The 16,073-nt window shown below is 41.4% G+C and overlaps 1 protein-coding gene across 1 annotated transcript in view; it reads left to right on the top strand.

The window, feature by feature from the left end:
• The first annotated feature begins 2,265 nt into the window (after positions 1–2,265).
• Positions 2,266–16,073, top strand: part of mapk1 (mitogen-activated protein kinase 1) — a 32,205-nt gene continuing 18,397 nt past the window's right edge. Inside the window, exon 1 of the mRNA XM_072665276.1 lies at positions 2,266–2,653. Within this exon, the coding sequence (XP_072521377.1) occupies positions 2,502–2,653 (152 nt within the window). The 5' untranslated portion in view covers positions 2,266–2,501. The remainder of the gene's footprint in view (positions 2,654–16,073) is intronic.

The raw sequence follows: 16,073 nt of genomic DNA, 5'->3' as shown, positions 1-16,073 counted from the left end.
TGACATCGGTTGATTCATTTGCATCCCCAAACAGACCCCCAGACTGTGCTGATGATACTATTCTGAAATTAACCGTGAACTTACTGGAGGTACTGGGACGCTGGATTTATTTCAGTGATCAGTAGGGGGTGGTGGACGGGGGGAGTGCTCCTATATGCTCTGAACGGACCAGCAACATCAAACACGTCTGCTAAAATCTCCTTACATTAAAGGTTTAGCTTTTTTTAATGAACAGGTTTTTTTTTAAATAACATTTTCCCCTCTCTTAGACAATTTTGTTGTGACCTTTGGGTCAAATGACACATTCTGTCGATTTTCTAAGTGTAAATAAGTTCAAATAAATCCTCTAAAATAAACAAACCTAAACCTAAACATTTAATGTACATATTACAGCACAGTTCCTCTACTACTGGTCAATCTGTATTTAATATATTGACCAAAAAAAAATTATTTAATGTACCTTTACTTCTGCACACACCATAATACATTATGGCATTTACCATGCCAAGCAAATAAACAGGAATTCTGTGTAAGAATGTGTAGAAGTGTGTGTCTGTAGAGGACACGAACCAAATACACACATGTAATTTGATCAGGGGTGCCCAAACCTTTAGAAAAGAGCCTAAGTTCAGTGAAGAATGGGTTGTGGCTCTTTGTGCTGGGCTGTTTGCTGTGTAAGGCCAGACTGAGTGACAAGACAAGAAGATCATCCATCACAATGATAGAAAGCAGGTTCAGTCATTGGTCTGGTAAATGGACCTGGTAGAGGTGGAGAAAATCAGTGGAGAAAAGGTTACTAAAAGTCTGTACACAGTATACCTGAGTAGAGGAAAGGAGCAGGTGGCGGTATGCTGTGTGACACTGTGCTGTGTGTATTATTTAGACAGTTTATCTGGATTATAACCCACAGTAACTAACTACTGGGTGGCAGAAATTTGGACCAGTATTAATAATCAAACAGTGAAGCTCCGAGGGTGAACTCTAGCTGTCCACAGTCCACACATCAGCAGCAGTAACTGCCCCAGCACTCATAAAGTGGTGCAGTAAGGAAATCTGATTAGCCAGGCTGCTTCCTTTCACCAAGGTTTGACACTTTTCCAGGAGATGGATGTTAAAGTGGGTGGGGTTGGGATTAAAATCCAGTCTGGAATCTGGATTTGTTATAATTTCAGTCTTTATTGAGCTCATTTCTGTGTGTTTAGTGTTGAAAGCGTGCAGTTAAACGCTAAACAAACTGTTAGCAGTAAGTGTGAATTACGTGTGGATCTGAATACACGTTTATTTGACTCCCCTGTGTGGTCACGTGGCCTCCGCCGTTATTTCCTGCGGGGAGCAGCGTTTGCTCATAGCGATGGTCCAGTTCGAGTCAGTTAATCGAACCGATTCTTTCTTTCCTTTTTAATGAATCGAACGTGCAACTTAAAGGCTTATTGATTCACAAATGACATCAACTTTGGTGATAACGTAAAAATACACAAGTTTGCAGAGCCTTTCACTCTGAAACACACTGAAACTTATCATTTCTAGGGGCAGAATCGATTCATTCGTTATAATTAAGCAAATCAATTTAGTTCAAGGCTGGGGATCTCCTTTATTCTTATCCCCTGCATACACAATAGCTTTAAATTAGTTAATTAGTCTGATTAGGGCTTTAATAATTCCTATTTTCTAATGCAATGCTAGTCCATTAACCCAAGCTCCACTATAAAGTGATTGTTTGTGTTAAAATGTGATTTTATGATGTAAACAATAAACAATATGCTTGATTTTTCATAAACATATATATTCGACCTGTAACACAAATATAAGCATTGCTTTAGATGCTTCAAAGAATATTAATGTAACAAATCAAGCATCTAATTCAAGAAAAATGTTGTTCTGAACATGCTGTGAAATTGTTAAATACTATTAATCCTTTTCATTTCAGCCTTGAAGCGTAGATGCATGATGATATTGTAAATAATATTGTCTGTAAATAATATTGTTATTGCTTTTTTAATTCTTATTTATATTGTGTATATAGTGTAAATTATTTATCTAAATTTTTGTAACTGAGTGTCTTGCTATCCCTTTCTGCTGTTACACTGTGAATTTCCCCACTGCGGGACTAATAAAGGACTATCTTATCTTAAAATATCTAATCGATTCAGATGGGACTTGTGTATCGGTTCGCACAGTGCATTGAAAAGAGCCGGTTCAAAAGAACCGAGTGGTGCACGATTCGGACCTCGCTATTTGCTCGCTCTGGCTTCGCCGTCCGCCTGCAGTCTCCAACCACACAGCGGGCGTTACGGAGCGCTACTGTACCGAGTGTTTCTCCTTGCAACTTTTGTTTGTTTTTACTCACTTTCTCGTATCAGAAGAGCTTTCTCAAGCCTTAACGCTTCGGGTTAGGTCCTGCGAGATACCGAGAATCGTCGCATCTGTTGTTTGAAGAGTCGTCGTTGTGCTGCGAGTGTATGTGTATGTGCGAGTGCGTGTAAAGGCAGCTCGGTTCAACAATGGCGACGGCGGCTGCGGTGTCTGGTCCTGCCGGCGGTGGCGTCGTTAACCTCGGCTTAGGGGCCGAGCTTGTCCGCGGTCAGGCCTTCGACGTGGGGCCCCGATACACCAACCTCTCCTACATCGGGGAGGGCGCTTATGGGATGGTTTGGTAAGTTTTTCCAAACACTTATTTTTTTCACATTACACTTTCCCCTCACACACACACACACACACACACACACTCTCTTTTTTTTTTATTTTAATTTTTTTTTAATTGAAAAAAAAAATTTAAAAATCAAACACTGCCTCCATTCAATCAGTGCAGTGAAACAGTGGGTGTTTAAGATTGGGTCAAGATAGCTGGACATTGTAGCTGGACACTTATTGCACACTAGCCCAGTGCACATTTCCTACTTCCAAGTTGGCAGAGTGTGTAAAATGAGGAAAAGGAGGATAGAAACCTGTTTATCTTGATAATTCACCTTCTTCCCACATTTACGGTTTGTAATTCAACCTCTCTGAACATTCAATCATCTCAACAGAAGTTGTCCCTCAACCCTCCAGCACTACCAGATTACCTGCTCTACCCAGTCACCCAGCGCTACACTTCTGTAGATCTCCAATATTTGGTCAAACTCCTTGCCTATGCACCCTGTTCACGTACATAGCTTCAGTTCCTCCAGCTTCTACACATGTACTGAGCCATAGTCAGTGCTGTTGTGTTCCTTGGTTCCCTTGTGAGCTGATGAATGACATAACAGGCCTCTAATCTTGAATCTCTGGTTAAAACTGGGACATGGCAGGGTGGCTTATTCTCACCTAACCAAATAGGTCAGAAGGACGTGGTTGGTCTGACCTAACCGAGTCTGAAAGCCTGCGGTTACTAAGACGGAGATGGTGGAGACACGGCAGTATGTGTCCTAATGGTTATGGGCACCCCTTCATCTATGGGTACAGCTTGTCTAGTAGAGTAGGGCTCTCTGGAGCAGATACACATGAACCTATTGGCACCATGCTGCCTAATGCCAGATCAGGGTTTGAGAGTATAACCCCCGCCCCTCCAGCATTGAGCTGTGAAGCAGTGGAACTAACTATGTTCCCTGGAATGATGATGGTTGCTCCATCCAATACTTTTGGGATGAGGTAGGGTGGTGATCGTCCAACAGCCTGACCTCACTAATGTTCTTGTCACTGAATGCAGTCAAAGCCTTGCTGCAGTGCTCCTCCAAAATCTAGTAGAAAGCCTTCTTCCCTGGACAGTAGAGACACAGGGTGAACTCTTGTTTTAACACCCCTAATTTCAGAAGAAAATGCAGCATCTTAATGACTCTGATTTTATTCAGCTAGCTAGTTTCAGAATGACTCGTTGAGTGTTTGGGTATCTGAACTTCTTCTGAAATGTTCCACTTAATCCAGCTAAATCCATTTCCTGGCCACCTTCAGTTCTCTCCAGAAAACCATTGCTGTTTTTGAACACATTGAGAATGAAGATACTGCTTCTCGCCTTCCTCGCTGTCCTATGTTTTCCCATTTTTGTCATTGGTGTGGGTACAGGCTCTCTGCTGTAAAAAGATGTGGTTGTTTTGCAATCTTGGGCGGTTTGTTTCTTCATGATTGCTGGCTGTCGTCTAAGCCACCATTGCGTGTAAAGATCAGCCTTTTCTCTGTGCGGCCTATCGCTGTACTGGAGGAGTGCATTTGCTAGGCTGGAAACGTTCTCCGCTGATCTGTGCAGCACTTGGCCAAGGATGTCAAGGTAGCAGCGGGTTAGCGCATGCATGTCCTCTCCACAAATGCGTGGGTGCTGATGGCCTGAGGTTGAACACGACGGGTGGAAACGAGATGCACTCATCCGCGGTTTCGCTTTTACTTAAAGGGCTTGAATGCAAACACACACACACTGAAATGTTGTAGACTGGGAAGCTGAGCTTAGCTGATGCCTAGTGGGGAGCTGAGCCGAGTTTTACTAATTATAAATGTGGACATGATTGTTACTTCTGTCAGTTTTTAAGTTGGAGAAACTAGCTTTTGTAGAGCAATTTAGGGTTAATAGATTGGATTCAGGGGTTGAGTGCAGAAGCCATGTGTTTGCACCAATGGTCGATGGCATGGTGATAATGTATCAATATTTATTAGAATTACAAATCATATATAGGTTTTTCTAATCCTGGCAGGCGCGGCGAATCGGACAGAACGCGGTATCATATGGCATGTTTATCTTTTCAGGAAAGAAAGGACAACTGGTGAACTGTTGACAGGTTCATGGGCACCCTAAGGCTCATTAATGCAGTCCATGGAGGCCCCACCTCACAAATTACAGGACTTAAAGGCTCTGCTGCTCACATCTCGGTGGAGGTCAGAGGTCTTGTGAAGCCCAGGTGGGTTCGGGGGGGGGGCATACTCGGTATATTAAGGAGATGGTGCTAATGTTCTGGCTGATCAGTGTATATATTATAATTGCAATTAGGAGTTTTCATCACCAGTACCAGTAATGTGTTCTCGGAAAAGCCTATTTTGTAGTAATTTGTCACAATAAAGATTGCCTACCATAATGCCCACCCTTAATTCATTGATTTCAAAACGTTTAATCCACTCAGAGGTTATGGCACTACATTGAGTGAGAGAGATTGAGCATGAGCATGGACAGCTAGGTGCTGATTAATTATGCAACCACAGCATACATATGTGAGCATGTCCCTGAGATCATGAGTACTTTTAAGAACACTTAAAGAGCCAACTGGGAAACACTTGGCAAATTAATGTTCTATTGCAAAGAACATGATATGGGTATGTTTGGGCAGTATGGCGATATTTTATTAAAGTTGTGGTCATTGTTATCGTGATACAAGCGAGTGCTTGAAAGAACACTGTAAAGAACGGCTGTTGTGGGCAGTGTTGGCTCATCAGGATATTGATGACGACCGGGTTGTGGGTTTGAGACCCAGGCTCAGCAAGCTGCCACTGTTGGGCCCTTGAGCAAGGCCCTTCACCCTCTCTGCTCCCTGGGCGATGTGTGTTTGATCAGTAGTGTCTTCTGTGTGTGTGGGATGGGTTTAACGGATGGGTGTCCAGCACAAATGGTGAATATGGTCGTCTTGTCTTAACACTGACCAATGTTTCATTAGAGAGAGTAATTAGGGCTGGTTCATTAGATTAAGTACTGTACTTTACTCAGTATAGGAGAGTATTTGCACAGCAGTTTTTAGTAATCTGATGCTGCATCTTGTCTGCATGTCAGAATATCGTGCCAAATATGTGCATGTCTTAAATATTATGATATAATTATTATTATTATTATTATTATTATTATTTTATATAAACAAATCATCCAGTCTTGCAGTGGGATCTGTAAATAATTGTAAATCATGTGTATGCTGTAAATCACTACTGGTCCTTGCCGGCTTTCAGCACATCAGACGTCTAGAAAAGTTCACATTAGCGGTCTGAATCGTGTGCAGCAAAAATGTCTTTTGAGCGCTCATGACGTTGTGTTTTTGCCACATTGCCCACCCCTACTAGATGCTGTCCATCTGCTCCCAGTGAAAAAGTGGTTGCGCTTTGACAGTGATCTCATTATTGGCCTGAGCTGTGGCTTCTCATGCAGAGGGGAATGAATGAGCCCAGCCTTTACACCCACTACACCACAGAATCAGCCGAGCCGTTTGCAGCAGGCTGACTGTAAACTGGTCGTCTGATGGTATTTGCCTACACGCTGCAGTATACTGTGCTCTCTGTTTAGGCCTGAATGGGGATGAAACGGACTCCAATGTTGACTTGGCCCCGTTTCAAAGCGATTTGAGCTCAACCTCTGTCACAGCCATGGAAAAGAATGCTCTCTTGCTTTTGGCTCATTATAGCGACCAGATATAGCAGCGTAAGCGCACTGTGCTTGTACCTTCGTGCAGCATTTCGGCTTTCATACAGCATTACATAATGTTAATATTACATCGTATGACAGTTGTTCGAGCTGTGTTTGCAATATTGCTCAGTGGATTTTGGATATACAATTTAAGAAAAGGAGGAGTTCATGGGTCTAATGCACATTTTATGCACACATTTGTTTGGGATGTTCGACCACTGCTTGTCTTGCTTGTACAAGTGTGTTCAGCTGCATGAGCAAAGTATAAACCACAAAGCACACTTCACATCAGTTGCACCTTGAAATAATAGTCTCAGAATCATTTTGATGCTCCAGTGACCGTAACTGAGATAATGATGCCTCTGTTGTTCCAACTCTAGGCCGTAACGCTCCTACGGCACTATAAAACTTTGGTGGAGCTGCACAAGACCTCTCTCCAGAACTGTAAAAACCTGTAATATTACTCCACAGCCTCACTTCACATGTTTCTGGACTTTCAGCTGCAGCTTGTCAACAAATGCATGTGTACAGCTGTCCATAAGTAGGAGCTCAAAGCAAGTTTGTATTTCCAGCAGTGGTGTAAAAGTGATTTACACTCCACAACTGTAGGGGGAGCCCAAGAGCACAAATCGGTTCTTGCATAATGCTGCTTTAAGCGATAGTTTCTCTGTTTAGGTAGATGTGTGGGCAAGACTTTTACCAGGGCATTTGTCCATCATATTGACCTGTTCTAGGTAAGTGTGTCAGTTTAAAATCGTGGATATTCGAGGGGGTAAAGATAGAACCTTAAAGGTAATCATTTGCACTACAAAAGCAATGGTAATCATTGAGTAAAGAACGGATAACATTGAGTCTACAGTTTGTTTAGTAAAAGACTGTCCCTGCCATGTCCCTAAAAATAGCGATGCTTCCAACTGATGGCTGGTAATGTCTGCTGTCTTTTAGAAACACAAAGGATGTAAACAGTCGTATGCAAAAGATTGGGCAGCCCTGGTCATGCTAGATGCTTTCTTTATTTTTAGAATGTGTATTTGTTCACGTCCTCCTTGCACAGTACTCTTCTGCTCATTTTAATGCACTGTTACTGTTTATTTCCTTAATCTTAAATATTAAGAGGAACAATGAATAAACATCATAATAAATGTGGCAGATGTAAAAGTTATGGCAATTTTGGGAATTCTTTTCCCTTTGCTTTTTGCCAAAAAGCTGGAAGATATCAAAATATTAATCTCAAATAATAGTCCACTCAAACATATGTTCACTATTGATGAGTGATCAATAACATTCATAGCAGCAGCATCAGCAGCTGTAGTCCTTATAACAGTCAGATGTTAAAGGTGGTCTAAAAATAGGTTTCTATTGTAGAATAATCTGATAACTATTCGATTAATCAAGTTTGATCAATTAAACAATTCCTTGTCCCTTACTGCGCTGTGCTGTGCTGCCCCCTACACTTCCTTTAGTGAACTACAATCTGTCGGACTGCTTGGATTTTTTAATTTAATTAATGTTTTTAATTTAATTTTTTTTTTTTCAGTAATTGAAATCACTGCTGAGTGATGGACTTGAGGCCTAAGGCCTTGATTTGCTTAAGTTAAGGCTTGAGTGATTGAAAAAAATGAACACCCATATTTTACCATCTTTCATTTAAAAGGGCAACCCTATGTTTTGTTTTTTTATAATTGGAGTCTGCCTAATTTGTTTTGCGTTGTGTTGTTGCATTTAAAAACAGGCCGACCAATCATTGTCAAGTTTGCTGCTCAAACAAATGAGCTTCAGGATGCAGCAGAACAGCTTATCTTGCTTTAGCAGAGCACAAAAGCTTATACACGCAGTGCTGTGTCTCCTTATTCCCAGATAAATACCTTGTATCTCCAAAATAATTTTGATAGTTTTTTTTTCCTTCTACTAAAAAAAACGAACTTTCAATGGAAGTCAGTGTATTGGAGCATTTCTGTTTGTACACAGATCATGAAATTCAGACACGTTAGGAAGAATTCACTTCAAGTTGAAAATAACAGAGCATAGCTGAAAGGCTAAAGAACGACAGAATTTTTAAAATTATTATTAAATTATTACTATGTAGGTGCTATCTAGCCTGTTAATGCCCACAACACAGCAACAACTATAGCCTTCCTTTCGAATGAATAATAATTAATTAATTAATTATTTATTTATTTATTAATTCTGTCGTTTCAATATGTGAATTTATCAGACAGATTGGAAAGCTGGGGGAAAAATAAAGAATGGGAATTAATCTGAGCTATTGAGTTTCCAGCCCCAGCAAAGAAGTAAATTTCTGACAAAAAAGATCAGACTGATCAGACTTTGATTCAAACCCATTTTCCTTCATCCTAAAAACAACAAAAAAACATTCATTTGCATGAATATAAGGGTCTTGCAACGTGACGGACCCTCTCAGAGTTCAGCAAAGATAAGGGTTGAGCTTTCATGAATACTGATTGCCTTCTGATGATGATGATGATTTGGAGTGCCACTAAAGTCAGTATGGACCTGGACATAGGCCTGCCTGGCATCAGATGGACAGAGCGCAGCCGTTTATGGTCACACTTCAGCTGACGCCAGAGCGGCGTGTCTGTCGGGTCTCTAGCCGAACAACTATTCGAGTGCGCTGAATTGGTCTTAACGGCAATCGGAATCTATTTTTACAAGCATGTGGGCTGCGTGAGCCGTCAAGCTTTAATTATGGAGCGTTACAGCCTCGGAGAGTCCTCCCCCTTTCCCTTGAGTCCTGCCGACGTTTGACAGCTCCTGGCATTCTGCTCGAGTTTCCATCCTGCCTTCAGCGCTCGTCTCCAACTCCCCCAGCGAATATGAAACCTTAGTTTCCTCCTCTTCGGCCCCTCGATGCGTCCGCCTTTCCTCGCTGATCGTTCAGAAAATTCTGAGGCTGCGTCTTCCGCAGCTGTTGCGGCTGAGGGGGTGGGGGGTTGCGGCGTTCAGAGCGGTCAGTATTGATTTTGTACTGGGAATCAAGGAGTGTATTGATTATTTAAGGCCAAACTCTTAAAAATGGACTTCATAAACCAGTCATTTTGAAAATATTTGATTGAATCAAGATAAATTGGCAATTAAAAATGTAATAATTTCAATCATTAAAAAATATATAGAGAACATTAAAAAACACAAATTTCTTAATATAACTTTTAAACCTAGTTAAAGGTCCTAAATAATACATTTACTTAGTGTTTTAGGTCCATGGGCAATAGTGGCTCAGTGCTTAGAGCTCTGGGCTGTTGATGACAGGCTTGTGGGTTCGAAATCTGGGCTCGGCAAGCTGCTACTGTTGGGTCCGTGAGCAAGGCCCTCCACCCTCTCTGCGTGTGTTTGTGCACTACCACAGATTGGTCAAATGCGGAGGACACACATACTGGGGGTGAAAAAATGCATTTTACCAGCTTATTTACCACCCTGATATTTCATAATATTATTCATAATAATGATTTATTATTATTATGTTGTGCCTCCTTTTGTACTGCTTTTTTGGCTGTTTTAGATCACTGAGATGGCCCCTAGCTTAAGATAGCTGAAGAGGTTGTATCTGATCAGCCTTCTGTGCCTTTCCAAAAGCCACTGATCATAATCACCACAGTGCTCACTCCTGCGCACCTAGTGTTAGATTTTATGTTCCGGGCCGGCCGTTCTCCCATCTCAAGGGCTGCCTAGCCTTTACTTTTAGCCTGTGGTCAGCTATTCACCCTTCCAGGGTTTACTCAGCATTAGCTTGTGTGATTTTTGGCCTCTCTCCTATTTTTTTTATGAAGTAGCCATTGCACTTAGAATTCAAGGTCTTTCGCTTGTCGGCTGGGTGTATGTAAAATTTGAGGGTCAATTCGAGACTCTTGTGTGACCGTTTTGAGGTTTTGGGATTGGCCTGTTTTACCTCTGTGGTTTTTCCTTTCAAAAGAGGAACGCCTGTATTTATCATGTCTTCTCAGTTCCATGCGCAGAGCTCGCATTTTCCATTCTAGGCTCACGTCAATATAATGTAAAGACGTCCGATAGGAGCATGTTGTTAATAGTGTCAGCCCTATCAGTGATGGAGCTCTGTGTGTGTGTGGGCACGCCGATAAGGTTGATCAGTCCCAAAACAATGACCTAAGACCAGATTTCTCATATTCCTGTAATATAGCTGCTTGTTGTAAGAGTAAACACGGCCCTGGTGTCTCCTAAAAAGGTGACGTTTACTACCACCTAGATGGGGCCTGGTTTTCTCATGCTGTACTTCTGTACAGTCCTAAAAAATAAAAGTAGTCAGTGGTGCTTGGATAGGGTTTGTGGTTCCAGGGGAAGGACCTTTTAATTGGTGTAGAACTTAAATATCTTTAAGTTTTAAGTAGGGGTTGGCAAAATGCAGATTGTTTTTTGGGGATAAATTTTATTGTGATACACTGTTTTTCTAAGCACATTAGTTCTAACAAACTGTACTTCCTTATAAACTAATTACGCTGTTAATTAGATGCAGTGTAGCAGATTTTCAAAAATTAGTGCTGCAGATTTTGAATAGAAATGTCTGTTCAGTGTAGTAGTTTTTTTTTTTTCTCTAAATCTGTTGTAACTAATGCAATTTTTGGAGTCTTAATATATTTTTTGTTCCATATATTCCACACTGTGTGTGTGTTTGGGGGGGGGGGGGGGGGGTCCTTCTATGCCTTCAGGGATTATTCCCAATATTGGTGCTGTAGGATATTGTGGGATATTCTGCTGGAACACATTTTAAGAGCGTTATAAACATCTTTACACAAGATTTCTAGCTTGGGGCACAGTCAGAATGTGTGCAAATGACTTCCAATTTGTGCTCCACAATTTTCTCCAGCAACTAGTGTGTGTTGGGCCCATCTTCAACACAATTTCTGGGGTTCAAGGGATCTCTGCTGTACAGTCCTAAAAAGAAAAGTAGTCAGTGGTTCTTGGATTGGGTTTGTGGTTCTTGATATGGGAGGTGGGGCACTTTAATTAGTATAATATTTTTTTTATTATTTATTATGTGGAGAACTGTAAGGGGGTTCATAACAGTCCTGTTTACAAAAGTAAGTCTTTAAAGCTACGTCAATTTTGACAGCGCAGGGGTGTTTCTGCCTATTGAGCTTTACATAAGACGCACAAAACCAAAGGAGAGCATATGTAAGAGGAAAGAGAGGCGTTTTTGTGTGAGGATGAATGAGAGAGAGAGGGTAAGGAAGGAAGAATGTGAACAGGAAAAAGAAGGAAAATCAGCTTCTGGGTGAAAGAGTTAAAAGGAAGAGGGGTGGAGTTGGGCATAAAGAGAGAGTGAGCGTTCACAGGGAGAGCACAATCACTGAGGCGGTTGGTTCCCGTAACTGTGTGTGTGTGTTTGTGTGTGTGTGTGTGAGAGAGTGTGTGAGAGCGCCTGTGTGCCTCTGCTTGTCTCCATTGTGTTCCGTTTGAACTAGGGGCCTACAGTAGGTGATGTCATGTCTAGGTCCACAGATTTGACTGCTGGGTGAGAGTTTATCTCCATCTCCGGCTCCTGTTTGCTTTAGAGGGGTGGTAAAAGTTCAGCCTTCCTCCGGGCCGTGCAGTTCGTTCATTCCTTCTTTATTCATCTAAAGCAATTAGGCTTGACGTGCTGCAGCGCGCAACTGTGTTTATGACTTACTCTACTGATTCACCATGCTATACAGCCCTGTGAGAAAGTGAGGACACCCTTCATGTTTTCAAACATATTCAAACAGATGGACGTCTGATCTTCATATGAACGTTGAGTTTTCTTGTAAGGAAAGAGTCAGGACCCCCTGGAAACACTTTTTGCCTAAATTCTAGTGCTTTTCCAATGACAACAAGAAACATGCGCTTGGTCAAAGCATGTTCTGTTGTGGAATGTGGTTCTGGAAGTAATTCCAAACTTAACCTAACATAGAAATATTGTTGCCCCAAAAAAGTGAGTGTGTGATTGATTTATTTATTTATTTATTTTACAAGAAATACATTTTTCATGTGCATGTCCTGTGTTATTCCTTTTCCTGTTATTTTGGATATTATAGGTTTCTTATTGGGACAGGGGTCATGATGCTGTACTGTAAGCAAGATGATTATATTGCTTTTAAATGATGATGACAATTATTATTGTTATTTTTATTATTAATAATAAAATGGTATTTATTTCAATGTAATGATGTCCTATGTGTTCCTTAATATTTTATTTTATATATTAATATTTTATTTATTATTTGAATTATAAGGTTGTTGACAGACGAAGAATATTCTTAAGCTACACACAAGCCAACACTCCTATGCACTGAATTTAGGCTTATCTGAAATAATTTATATTAGTCATTTTAATAACTGCAAAATATCATAATTCAATTACATCATTTTAAAGAGCTGTGTTTTTGTTTTTAATTATTATTATTATTATTATTATTATTATTATTACGAAGAAGAAGAAGAAGAAGAATCAAAATTGAGGTTCGCAAAAATGGTTGCGGTCCTGCTGATGTATTGTACAATAAGTATAATATAATTATTGTGAAAGGCCTAACCGCTGAGTGTTGAATGAATAACAGTACGGTCAGAAGAGTTCTCCTGTATCCAGTGTTTATTTTGTTTCTATTTCTGCACGTTCTCTAAAGGCTTGCGGATACGGACCAAAGCAGGACTGCTGGAAATCTTAAGGTCAGAGTAGCCAGTGAAACATGATCACCGCCATATAGACACAAGGAGGAAGAAACTTGGGCAGAAACTAAATGTAAGACAGAGGGTGATTTGTTAAGGTGCCAAAATAACAATACACATAGATCCACTGACCAGTGGCTGCAGATCGGGGCCAATCAGTGCATATTTTAGTGCATTGGATATTGAAAAGGCTGCCTGGGGAGGGGGGGGTGGTGGTGGTGGTATTGTGTTCATGTGCACATTGTGATGCTGATCTGATGTATTGCGCAGCCCTATACTAGGATGTGTGTCATGCTGACCTGGGTCTGTAGGTTCGATCCTCGCGTCCTTCACTGCATGTGAGGAGTTTGGTATGTTGGTATGTCCATGCAAAGTAGGCTATTGCATGTACATATAGAATATATTGAATACATATAGTGTTCTCAATGTTCAAAATACAGATGTTTTTACATTGACTGTAGGCAGGTGTAGATTGACAAGGTGAGTGGGGTTAAGTTTTCATAAGGTTACTTTTACCCCCTCATTCCTGCACTTGCACTGAGCTATTTGCAATCTACGCCATTGTATGTAAAAGCTGGTTTGAACATTCCTATAGTGTGGTGTAAAAGGAGAAATGCAAATGTGAACGGAGCATTAGATCCTGCCCTCTAAATGCAGTGTCTGTCCTCTCATCCCCTCAGCTTAGCCCACTAAATATATCCTCTCCCTCTCTCTCTCTCTCTCTTTCACTCTGTATGTGTCTCTCTCTGATTGTGTTGTCCAAGTCAGTGACCATGACTGCAGCTCTTTCACAGATGGTTATCGTTGTCAGCAGTAAAATGAGGTACAGAAGTTTGTGTGGACCCATTGTAAACATACAAAACCATAGAGAGACCAGTCCTTTTATGTAAAGTAGTGTTGTACGTAACCAAATAGATCACGTACATTGTTGCACGCTCGCTATTTCAGGCTAGATTTGTTGCCAGATTCTTGCTGCCAAGTAGATTTCCATCGTGCATAACCAAGTACAGCATACGCAATATGGGCAAAAGTTTTGGGACACCTGCTCATCCTGTTTCTTCTGAAGTCAAGGGTGTTAAAGAGCTTATCTTACCTTTCTTTACTGTCCAGGGAAGAAGGCTTTCTACTACGTTTTGGAGCACTGCTGTGAGGATTTGATTGCATTCAGCAATTACAAGAGCATTAGTAAGGTCAGGATGTTGGATAATAACCACCCCACCTCATCCCCAACCCCCCAACGCCTTTCAGAAGTATTGGATGGAGCAGCAACATCATTCCACAGAATACACTTAGTTACACTACTCTATGGCTCAATGCTGGGGGGCTTTATACCTCTCTAGCCCACACCTGGCATTAGGCAGCATGGTGCCAATAGGTTCAATAGGACTAGGGACTGGACATGCTCTGTGTGTCTGCAATGGGTACAGCTTAAATGAGGTGATTGCGTTCATTAGAAGGGGTGTCCACAAACATTTGGACATATTGTGTACTGTCCTTACTCATTCACAGACACTGAACTCACACTTTCACTTTCTTGATTTGGGCTCTCAACCTTTGTCTCTTCTTGGCTTGGCACCCTCTTGGCACATCTCTCTCTCTCTCTCTCTCTCTCTCTCTCTCTCTCTCTCTCTCTCTCTCCATGCGTAAAAGTCACACCCAGTGTGAGAGTACACACTGGCCATGAGGCCTCACGCATGAATGTACAAGCCCACGCTTCTACAAGCTTTTTCTCACTTGCACAATCGCACACTCTCGCTCCTTGCAGAGTGCTTGCTGTGTGGCTACTGCCAGGCCTGCAACTCCATGCCAGACTCTGCCATGGTGCCGGTCTCCATGGCAACCCTTCTGCCAGTGACGTCAGCCCGCCGCCATTCAATCTGACTGGAAGGAGTGTGTCAGGATGAAGAGAGAGGGAGAGAAAATAGGAGCCTTTTTAGTTTTGTAGAGTGTTTGTGCACGAGGGGGCCTAAAATGAAGGATATGGAGAAAGCGAGAGTGAGAGAGAGACTCGCGCTTCGGCTTTTGATCCGTCGCGCTCATTGCTGTGACTTCACACTAAGTAATGAGTTTTACATGCCGCTAGACCTTGAGCAAAACACAAACTCCACAATGCACTAGTAATAGTGTAATGCCTCTGCCTAACAGATCAGCTGTATTTGATGGATGTGGCGTCGGTATTAATTAGTGTGCATATTGGGCTGAGGTTATTGGATCTGATTCTGTAACCGAGCAAGCCTGAAATAGCACACACATACACTGTGTGATGGCTGTGTGTCTGTTCCTGTGGGGTAGTGGAGTGTTTGAGTAAGTTTAACATGATGGTCTTCTTAAAGTTAAGTGCCTCAGTTAAAAAGTTAAATAGAAGAATTGTCTGATCAGTAGAGGTATCTTCAGATAGTCAAGGTTTCAATATGGCAACATTATTGGAAAGAGTACGTGATCTTGGTGTCTCTAATTTTAGGAATTGTGTTGGATTTGTTGGGTCTGGCTTCCTGGGTCTCTTCCTGTTTTTACTTGCGGGTAAATATCTGGGTAAAAGTGCGAGTGTGAAAAGGGCCTGTGGTGTTTATGTAAACCAATTGAAGTATGTGGTAATACAGGCCTGTCTTTTCTGGTTATTGATGGGGGGGGTTTCATGTATCGCAGGCCACATTGCAATTGTGGTAAATAGCAGTAAAGTCGCAAGTACCCAAATAGTTCACAAATACTATTCAGTACGTCCAAATATCATCAGTTGCTATTCCCTGGAATGGGTCTGATATCACAACCTTGTGATTTGGGAGTCAATTTAAAGCAGGGGTGTCAAAGATAAAGCACTGGCCTGTGAAAAAAGGCTCTGAAACATCCCATCAAATAAATCTGGAAACCTTATTTATTTATAATAAATATTTATTTATTTATTTTGGGTTTACTTCAGACTGTTCTATAGACACAAACTGAGAGAACCAATCAGAATCGCTGTTCAGATTCAGGACAACAGTCAAACTCGAGGGTGGGACAGCAGGCAACTTGGTTGCAAAAACATATCAAAATCTCCATTGCCGCTTGGGGGCAGGACAAAATACCACCAAAC

This window comes from Salminus brasiliensis, chromosome 20, assembly GCF_030463535.1.
Source record: "Salminus brasiliensis chromosome 20, fSalBra1.hap2, whole genome shotgun sequence".
Classification (NCBI taxonomy): domain Eukaryota; kingdom Metazoa; phylum Chordata; class Actinopteri; order Characiformes; family Bryconidae; genus Salminus; species Salminus brasiliensis.
The sequence above is the reverse complement of the archived record's forward strand: the minus strand, read 5'-3'. Positions and strand labels throughout refer to the sequence as shown.